At 49.9% G+C, this 10,675-nt stretch overlaps 1 protein-coding gene and 1 pseudogene across 1 annotated transcript; both read left to right on the top strand.

Moving 5' to 3' along the window:
• LOC136463743 (uncharacterized) lies at positions 1-1,425 on the top strand. The gene is made up of 4 exons (XM_066462721.1): positions 1-145; positions 388-698; positions 784-862; positions 1,346-1,425. The coding sequence occupies exons 1-4, from the start codon at positions 1-3 to the stop codon at positions 1,423-1,425; spliced, it is 615 nt and encodes a 204-aa protein (XP_066318818.1).
• Positions 1,426-1,701: 276 nt separating this feature from the next.
• LOC136465822 (uncharacterized) lies at positions 1,702-8,970 on the top strand (annotated as a pseudogene).
• The last annotated feature ends 1,705 nt before the right edge of the window (positions 8,971-10,675 follow it).

Here is a 10,675-nt window from a genome sequence, read left to right on the forward strand (position 1 = left end):
ATGGTTGGAAAAGGCTCCCCGAAGCTCAATATGATTGCAAGGGCGTCACCAAAGTTGCTCCGGTTCTTGGGTACAACAAGTGGTATTAAAAAGAAGGCTTCTCCTAAATGCAGTAAGGCAAAGAAGACTGGAGGTTCTCCGAGAGGTATGGTGTTTAATTCTCTGCTATTATTGCTGTTATTTCTCTGCTATTATTGCTGTTATTTCTTTGCAGTTGTTTGCTACTAAAAAGAACTTTCTTGAAGTAATTCTCTTCTATACAGTTTATTCCACCATGTGCTATTATAGTAGTTTTAGTAAACCTGTAACCTATAAACTGGTATTTCTTTACTGTTATTTCTATTTGCTGATTTTTGGTAACCTGATGTCTGACCATGGTTTACGTAGTAGTAAAGCAAAGAGCGGACTGGAATCCAGCCCTTGAGAAGTCCCTAGTAGACATTCTCCATGAGTATAAAGATAGTGGCTACAGAGGTGACAACGGATGGACCCCTGAAGGGTGGAATAAAATGGTGAAGGAGTTCCATCTGAGGAACAAGTATGTCAACTACACAAAGAGTCAGATTCAAGACAAAGAAGGACAGCTAAAGAAAGACTATAGGATGCTCAAAGAGGCAAGGAGGCAGAGTGGGGCCACCTGGAATGAAGATAGGCATATGGTTGAAGGATCACCATCTATGTGGGATAACCTTGAAATTGTAAGTTGATTTCTTGAAGTAATTCTATGGATATCCTCATAGTGATAACCTCATATTTGATCAATGGTTCTCTTTGAATGTGCAGACATTCCCTAAAATTAGGAAGTTCCGCAACAGTAAGGCAAGATTTCCACTATTTGATGCTTTGGGAGAGCTTTATGATGGTAGGTTCACTTTCTATAGTTGCAAACAGTGCCAATCAATATATTCTTTTAGCTTCTCACTTTAGTATTTGTTTGTTTCTATCTTGCTGCTCTATATTATCCTATGATTCACTTGACTTGTCTAGTAGTCTTTGATCAAGTATTTTTTATAGTGCTGATGACTAAGCAACAATATGCTAGTTACAGTAATGCTTTTCTCCTAGTGCTGATGACTAAGCAACAATATGCTAGTTTTATAGAGTTAGGTTATATGCTTCTACTTGTCACAATTTATAGATGTCAGAACAACTCTACATCCATGTTCTTCTCATCTGTATTGTGATGAGTTTTCTTCAGTTATGCACTACTAGTTGCTCTGCACGATATTCCCCCCCCCCCCCCCAATTAACTCCTTCTAGTTGTCATAACTATATTGGTTCTCTTTATACTTGAATTTCATGAGGAAAGACCACTTTCTATAGCTATTTCCTTGTTATCGTGTAGGTCATTTGGCTGAAGGTACTTACAATCTGACTTCTCTTGAGCCACCACAAGAGGAAGCACCACTTCGAACAAATTCATGATGTAGATGACTTGGACAACATTGAGGTTCATGAAGTACTAGATGAAGATGATTCAATCACTGAGATACAAGAGGAAGCAAGTGAGGTTGTAGCTGTTGAAAGAAATGAACAACGAGGTTCTCTATCACTGAGATGAAGAAAATGAGGTCGTAGCTGTTGAAAGAAGCAGGCAGCGAAGAACTACTACTACTACATCAAGCAAAAAACATGAAAAGGAAGAAAAGAGACTTAAGAAGGGTGAAAGGATTGAAGAAATGATGGGGAGAATACCTAGACATGAGGACTAAGCAAGTACAAGATGAGTCTGCAGATCTAGCCAAAGAAAAGGAGGTTGCTCAAGGTAATGACTTCTCTATCAAAAGGTGTATATCCGTTTTGAGCACAATGGAAGTGACAAAGGAAGAAAAGGCAAAGGCATTTGCAGTGTTCATCAAGAGCAAAGAAAATAGAGAGGCCTTCCTAAGTGGTTGTGAACTAGATCGAGAAGCAACTTTGGTTTGGCTCAAAAATACGATGGTCTAATAGGTCAGTCTACTTAATTGCTAAAAACTTGATTTTTTCCTTCTATTAGTTTAGGGGCTCAACTTTTTATTGTGTTACTGAGCCAGCACACTCCATGACACTCAAGTAGGGGCTCAATTTTCACTGCACTATTTGTTTAGGAGCTGCTTGCTTACTTATCAATCTTGCTATCTACTTTGTTGCTTGATTTATGGCTATCATGGTTCCTGTCTTACTTTCCTGAAATGAATCTGTTTCAGTCTTGTAACTGGAGCTGTACATTTTCCTTTTGAAGATAGTGAGTTAGTGACTATGCAGACCATTCAGTAGATTGATAATAGTGCTTGTACAATTTTCTTTTTCTCTTTTTTTTGCCAAAGGATTTTTTATAAGTTGCCGAAGGATACCTGCAAGTTTAAAAGGATGTCAAACTTTTAATAGCATCCTAGTTCTTGTATTTCGTGAAATCCTTCTCTTGACATCTAGCTGCAGTCTTTCTAGTAGGCAGAAATACTAGAACAACAGATACCATCAAAGTGAAGGACGTACTGTACCTTCAAAGCATGTTTCATTAATTGCTTCTGTTAATGTTTCTGTAATGGCAGCAGCACTGACAGAGGCCCACTCAACATGTTTTTTTTGCAAGAGATAGGATAGAGCCTATGAAGGCACTAACTAGTTTCATAACTAATCAAAGCTTTTAAACTGACATATTGATTCATAACTTAACATGTTTCATAACTAACCAACTGAAGAGTTCACTTTTTAGTTCAGTTTTGATTCTTTGGTTCAGTTTTTCATGCTCATTAACACTTGCAAGTCCAATTTTTATGTTTCAGGTTTTGGAGAACCTAAGGATACTAAGGTAGTACCGGATAAATTTGCTTTGTTCGTTTGTGCAGAACGTTTGTGTTTCTATCAAGTTGCTGCATAGCTGCGTAGAACCCTTTCATTTTATACCTAAATTTAATATAAGATTTGTGCCAGATGTGATCTTGTGGAAGCAAGAGATTACTACTAGATACAATAAGTAGAAGACTCCTTTCAAAGCTTCGGTACCTTGATTATTGTTTGTTAGGTGGTCAGTGATATAGATCATATAAATTCTTCAATCGACTGTATATGGGGAGACTTCCGAAGGGTGTGTGTTCTTCCATGGGACTTACAGCTGACTCTCCATGTTTTTAGAAGCTTATCTTATGCCATGAGCATCAATAAACCATGGTTAAATGGGACAAACAACTTATTATTTATGCTCAACAGCCTTCAAGTTTGTTTTAGATCTGGATATTCTGTTGGATTTGCTTTGTATGGTAATTTTTTTTTGACAGATCTATGTTATTCTCATGTAAATTTTCAATGCCATGTAATCTTGGAACTATGAGCTCGTGAGGTTTTTGTTTCCTATTTTCATGTGAAGTAGGGGACTTGTCTGTGACAGCAAGTGCACTAGCAGCTGCAAGTAGCAGTTTTGTTTTCCTATTTTTCTTCTATGTAATCAGACCAAGAATGGTTCGGTTCCTGTGATTCTGTTCAGCCGAACATAACTTTGAATCAGACCAGAAAATCAGACGAGGAATGAGTGGAGGAAGGGGATCCGGGCCATGTTTAGATTGTAAAAAATTTCAACCTGATGAATAGTAGCACTTTCGTCTTATTTGTCAAATATTGTCCAATCGTGGATCAACTAGGCTCAAAAGATTCATCTCGTGATTTCCAACTAAACTGTGCAATTAGTTATTTTTTTTACCTACATTTAATGCTCCATGCAAGCGGCTAAAAATTGATGTGACGAAGAGAGAGTGAAAAAACTTGGAATTCGGAGGTGATCTAAACCAGGCCCCGCTTGGCAGGAATGGTTCCACAGGAATCGAACGAGGCCTAAGTGAAATCTGAACTGTTTTTTTTACAACAGTTCGAACTGTTCCGTGTAGTAGGGATACAAATTGTTTTAAAAAAAATACAATCAGTTTCGAAAGTCTGCACTCTGCAAGCAAGCAATACAAATACAAATTACAAACAGTGGCATTGCTTGCCTGCCTGCCTGCCTGCCGCCGCCGCCGCCGTTTCTAGTCCACCCCCTGCTTCTTTCTTCCAGCACGCGCCGCTCTGCACCTCCGGCAAGTGCGCAAAATCTCGCGGAGCGCCACTCCCAAATCCAGTGCCCATGGGTCGGCGGAAGCGGCCCCGCAAGGTGCAGCCGCCGGCGGAGCGAGTCGATCGAGAGCCTGTAGGCGGAGAAGTCGACGACGACTCCACGACGATGAGCCCACCAAAGGCGGAGATTTTGGCGGCCGACGAGTGCGAGGAGGTGTCGGACGCCGACGAGGAGGGTATCGGTAGACTACTGGAGCCGTTCACCAGGGACGAGCTCCTGGACCTCCTGACCGACGCCTGCCTCCGTGACCGTGCCCTCCTCGCTCGCGTCGACGCCTCTGCCGCCTGCGACGCCGCGCATCGCCGCCTATTCGTGCACGGCATCGGCCCCGGCGCCACCTCCGCGGCGCTGGCTGCCGCATTCGTCCCCTTCGGCGCCCTCGACGAGTGCCACGCCGTTGCCGACCGCGCCACCGGCCGTTGCCGGGGTTACGGCTTCGTCACCTTCCGCCGCCGCTCCGACGCGCGCCGCGCGCTCGCCGATTCTTCGAAGTGCGTGGACGGCCGGCCCGTCGCCTGCCAACTCGCCTCCCTCGGCCCCGTTGCCCCGGCCTCCTCGTTCTCCGACCGCAAGCTGTTCGTGGACAACGTGCCCGAGCGCGCTGGGCGTGACGACCTGAGGGAGTACTTCTCCAAGTTTGGCGAGATTGAGGAGGGACCCCTCGGCTCTGACTGGGCCACCGGGCTGTTTCGGGGCTACGCCATCTTCGTCTACAAGACGCCTGAGGGCCTCAGGAAGGCACTCGAGGAGCCCACCAAGGTGTTCGACAGGTGCGACCTCCGTTGCCGGCTTGCGCACAGGGTGCGGAAGAGGAAGCAAGCCCCTGCCGCACCCGCGGACAATGGTGACCAGAGCAATGGAGCACCTGTTTCCGTGCCCACTGTCCAGTCCGAGGACACTGCATTGACACCCAAGCTGCCACTTCTTTGCTCGAACCCGCAGATTCGGCGGACGACGAAGGGGAGTAGCTCAGCCACAGCCACTGTTGCCTTTCGTCGGAATGCCGCGGCGGCAGGTGGCGTTGGTATTCTTGGTGCGGGTCCTGTGGCCACTGCTGTTCCCTCTTTGCCGGTTCAGAGCACGACAAGCACGCCTCCAAGTGAAGGTGTATTGGGGCCTGGTGCATTGGGTGACACTGCTAGAGCTGGTGCTTCGTCCATAGTTCCTACAACAATTGGGGCCAACAATTCACCATCATCTCTTCAGGTTCAGGGACCAGGAGCCCTGAAGGATAGCGGTTTGTCCTCCATGGGCCTTTCCACTTTGGCATCCCGAACTGATCAGTGGTCAGCTAGACCAGGCTTGATCCAGCATTACCTGGGAAGATAGGTAAAAATAACGTGGCATTTTGGTAAGCAAGGATTGGAATGGAACATGACACACAGTGAGTCAAGCAGGGACTCGATGCTAGTACTTTCTTACTGATGAAGCAAGGAACTGCAACCTTGGTTATTTCAGTGCATCTCATGATATTTCAATCAGCATCCAGTGATTCTTATCACAGGAGAAGCGATTGCAAATCTGTGACTGTGATATCTAGGCACTAGGGAAATGCAATTTTGTAAGTAGTTTGTTTGCAGAGCAAACTCGTGAAGTCGCGATCTGTAAGACTGTTAACTGAATGCATCCTTTCTGAGAACAGGGAAGGGCAACCTCGGACTTGTTTATCACTGTCGGGTTCATAAACCCGGGGTCCTCAATGGGCCCGCTTTCCAACAAAAACTCAGCCCAGCAAATGGCGTAGCGATAATGTGCGCCTCCCGGGCCAGCCCAGTTACCTAACGACCGACCCGGAGAACGATCCGGTCTCCGACCGGAAGCCTGGCCAAGGAAGGGACATGATCCGACTCCGACCTCCTTTTCCGACCGGAAATACGCCGAACCTCTGCTTGCAGCTCTTCTCCGACCGACACGGTCGGAACCGACCGACCGGGGACGCCCGCTCGGTAAGGGCCCGGGGATTAGGCGGAGCAGATAAGGTAAGGCACTCAAGTCAACCGCAATACCGAGGACCGTACCCTGCCATACACTGCACACCTGCAGGACAGTGCCACCAGGCCATGCCAGATGGGTACTATGCAACCTTCCAGACGTGTCAGAACCCAAACAGTGTTGTGGGCGTCGACATTTGTCTAACAGTGTTGTGGGCGTCGACGTTTGTCATACCAGGCGAACACGGTAAAGCCTGCCACATGCATCTGAACATCAACAGTAGTGCGGGCGTCGACATTTGTCTCATACCCGACAACGTGGACAACAAAACTAGGTAGCACACATATACATTCTCTCTATTTCTCTAAACTTGTATGAGCCCATCCCCTTCGACTATAAAAGGGGATGAGCTCTCTTCTAAAAGGAGACGGTCATTCAGACTGATGCTCTCTTTGGCTGGCTCTAGACAATCTGAGCATTCGAACAGTTCCACAGCTCCAGAACTCGAAAGCTACACAGAGAACACGCTCCAATACTTAGCGCACGTTAGAGCCCCCATCACTCTCAGCCCTTCGGTTCAGGGTCCGACCGGGCCTTTAACACCCCCCTTTCTTATTCCTACTCGTTTATAACCCCACAACAAACTTCGAGCACCTAGGCTCAGAAATAAAGTCTCCGATCGTCTGAAACTAGACGTAGGGCACGTTGCCTGAACTAGTATAAATCCTATGTCATTGAGTGCTAGGCCACATCCGATCACAACGCACGATAAAACTACAAATATTTACTTGTTGGTCACTTTTCGTAGTGACAGTTGGCGCCGTCCGTGGGGAGAACGCCGTGCGTTCACGCTTTTGGTCATCGGATGGCCCATCTTTCCACCATCTTCGGCGTGGCGGGCTCAAGCGATACGATTCGCTTCGGCTCGCTGGAGTTTTCCATGCTCCCACCTGTTGGGATGTGGGTTCCTCCCGTCTTCAAGCCGCTCTAGACTTTCCTCTTTGGGAGTCTGGACTTCATCGCCGACCGGCTCAGCATACTGCGCCTCCGCGAAGAGGTGCTCATCCCGGCATCCACTAGAGGAGGGGTGCTCTCCACCGGCCCTGGGTCACTCGACGACCCCAAAGTTTAGACACTCGCGCTTCGCCTTGAGCCCATACTGGGCTCAAACTCCACGGTGAGTAACGTACATGTTGTTCTTTACTCACTGTTTAATACCTTTCGCCGACTCTAAGGAGGGACCCCGTCATCCCCACCACGACCGCCGTGTGACCAGTTCTCCTATGGCTTCGCGTCCCCTGTGGACGCATGCGCGCGGGGGTTCCAAAGGATGCTAACGTCGCCCCCTCTCACATCTGAGTTTGTGGGGATGGCAGGCTACGCTCCCGCCTCTTTTTCATGACCTCGTGGATGATGAGGTCAAAAGCGACGGCTCCAGCATCGGCGACGCCGTGGAACCTGGTCACCCTTTGTCTCAAGAGTGCGTTATGGCGGATGCTCCGGGACAGCCACCGGTGGTAGCAGAGTCTCTACAAACTCACACCCCTCTAGACCCTCGTGCGGAGGCCCTTGCGCATGCGCAGAAGCACGACGAGGAGTTACGACAAAGGTGGTAGAGCCAGCTGCCACGTGTGCTGGCGCGCTCGGCGCAGCACGCTGCACCATGCACGTGTAACCCGGCGAGCGGCTCCTGGGGTCATGCCCATCAGGTCCAGCGCAACATCCTGGATAGAGGGAACGACCCCCCTTAGTTCGCTCGAGCTGGCCAGAACATCACTGCTGCGGCGATGCTTCTGCGTGGCCTCCTCGAGCCGGCCAACCCCCAGGAGCAAGCAATCCACCGAAATCTCTAGGCACTGGTAGAGACCGCCGCCGTTCAACTGGTGGAGAGCTCCGCGTCACGACACTGGCTCATGGCCTCTTGCCCCACCGGGGGAATGGGGCTGCACCAGTCCAATCGCTCCATCCACTCATCGCTACAGTTGCTGAGCATGGGGTAGGATGTCGCGGTTGCGCCACAGCCCGACCTGCCACCCACTCCACACCGACCACCTGTGCGTGAATGGCTCGGGCCAAACCATGACGCTCGCAGCATCATCAACAATCGGCGCCGTGCCTAGCGCGATGATGACGTCCATCAAGTGGCAGCGAGAGCAGGCGGCATGGGCCCCGCCCTGACCATCAGGGAGTGCAGGGACACGCATCCTAGGCATGACGACTGACCAAATGACTGGAGCCCCAGCCCGGATGTCCTGAAGCCATGGGCCTTTGGTCGTCGCATCTAGAGAGCGCCGTTCCCACAACGCTTCCGATCACCCACCAACATCACCAAATACACTGGGGAGACGAACCCTGGTATATGGCTCGAAGACTTCTGGCTCGCCTACCGAGCCAGAGGGGTGGATGATGACCACTTCATCATTCAATACCTCCCCATCTGCATGGGGGAGCATGTTCGAGCATGGCTCGAATTCCTCCCGCCCGACAGCATCCGCGACTGAGTAGATCTCAAGAGGGTCTTCGTCGGGATTTTCTAGGGGACATATGTCCATCCTGGGAATTCCTAGGACCTCAAGAGTTGCCAGCAGGAGCCCAATGAGTCCCTATGGGGTTACATCCATAGGTTCTCAAAATAGAGCAACTCCCTTCCTGATGTCGTCGATGCGGACATCATCAACGTGTTCCTCTCCGGTACAACCTGTGATTCCTTGATCCACAAGCTCGACTATCTGAAGCCCCGTACCACCTGTGACCTGCTTGACATCGCCACAAACCACGCCTCCAACGAGGAGGCGGTCGGAGAGGTCTTTAGCGAGGGTCAGGACAGGGGCAAGGCCAAGTGTGAGGACCAAGACGAAGGCCCCTCCACACAAAGGGGCAAGAAGAACAAGAAGGATCAGTACCGATCAGCCAACCCAGCTTTGGTCGCCGTGGCCGATCGTGCGGGCAACTAGCCCTAGTAGGGCAGCCCGACCACTTCGACAAGCTCATGGAGAGTCCATGCACCAACCACGCCTATCCCGTCAAGCACCTCTACAAGAACTACGAGCTCCTCAAGCGCTTTCTACGGCACGTCGACAAGCCGAAGGAAGGGAAAGGCAAGGAGGAGCCGGCCAAGAAAGGAGGCACGGTGGGCAAGGATGATGATGGCTTCCTCGACCCTAAGGAATGCCTCATGATCTTTGGGGGATCCAACACCGTCCACTCTAAGAGCCAACAAAAGGTACGCTATAGAGAGGCATGTGCCACTGAGACGGCCGTTCCCTCTTTCCTTAGCTGGTCGGACTCCTCGATTATTTTTTATCAGAGAGACCATCCTTCCCACGTCGCCCAACCGGGTCACTACCGCTCGTCGTCGACCCCATCATCCGTAAGAAGCGCCTCACGAAGGTGCTGATGGATGGAGGTAGTGGCCTCAACATTCTCTATGTTGACACCCTCGACGCCATGCGCATCCCTCGGTCGGAGCTTTGCCCAGTGAGCTCTCCCTTCCATAGCATGATTCCAGGGACACAAGCATACCCACTCGGGCAGATTGACCTGCCCATCACATCTGGTGACCGAGCCAACTTCTGCTCGGAGGTCCTCACCTTCGAGGTGGTGGGCTTTCTAGGGTCCTACCACGCCATCTTGGGGCGGCCATGCTACGCCAACTTCATGGTGATCCCCAACTACACCTACCTCAAGTTGAAGATGCCAGGACCAAACAGCGTCATCACCATGGGTAGCACCTTTATGCATGCCTACATGTGTGACTGCGAGCATTACAAGCTTGCCACTGCCGTCATCAACTCCGCGGAGCTCCCGAAGCTTAGGAATTCATCAACTCTAGTAGTCCTAGACTGCAACGAGCTGACCTCATCGAGTGCCTTCCACCCAACCGAGGAAACCAAGGCGGTGGTGATCGACCCCACCAATCCGACCAAGATGGTGCGGGTTAGGACCAAGCTCCCGGCCAAATAGGAAAGTGAGCTCGCCGACTTTCTACACACCAACAATGATGTCTTAGTGTGGAAACCTTCTGAGATGCCGGGCATACCAAGGGAGGTCGTCGAGCATGCATTACGCCTTGTCTCGGGCTCAAAGCCCACCAAGCAACGCCAATGTCGCTTTGACAATGAGAGGCGTAGGGCCATAGGCGAGGAGATCGCCAAACTCCAGGCAGCCGGATTCATCAAAGAGGTATACCACTCCGACTGGCTAGCTAATCCTGTTCTTGTGAAAAAGAAGACCGGAAAATAGAGAATGTGTGTTGATTATACTGGCCTCAATAAGGCATGTCCGAAGGACCATTTTCCTTTGCCATGCATAGACCAGATAATCGACTCCACTTCATGTTACGAAATCCTCTCCTTTTTGGATGCCTACTCTGGCTACCACTAGATCATGATGAACGAGTCCGACCAGCTCGCGACTTCATTCATCACCCCATATGGTTTGTACTGTTATGTAACCATGCCCTTCGGTCTAAAGAACATTGGTGCCACCTATCAACGGTGCATGCAACGATGCTTCGCTGACCAAATCGACCCACCCAACCAGCCTAACCAAGTCGAGCGGCCGAAACCAACAATTGTCGTCTATGTAGATGACATAGTGGTCAGATGGCTCAAGCTAGTGACCTGATCGTGAACTTGGCCGCAACATTCACGAACCTCC

Source organism: Miscanthus floridulus, chromosome 7, assembly GCF_019320115.1.
Source record: "Miscanthus floridulus cultivar M001 chromosome 7, ASM1932011v1, whole genome shotgun sequence".
Classification (NCBI taxonomy): Eukaryota; Viridiplantae; Streptophyta; class Magnoliopsida; order Poales; family Poaceae; genus Miscanthus; species Miscanthus floridulus.

Coding starts and splice junctions, on each gene's coding strand:
- LOC136463743 (XM_066462721.1), top strand. CDS start 1: ATGGTTGGAAAAGGCTCCCCGAAGCTCAATATGATTGCAAGGGCGTCA. Junction 146..387: donor GACTGGAGGTTCTCCGAGAG/GTATGGTGTTTA, acceptor TGGTTTACGTAG/TAGTAAAGCAAAGAGCGGAC. Junction 863..1,345: donor TTTGGGAGAGCTTTATGATG/GTAGGTTCACTT, acceptor GTTATCGTGTAG/GTCATTTGGCTGAAGGTACT.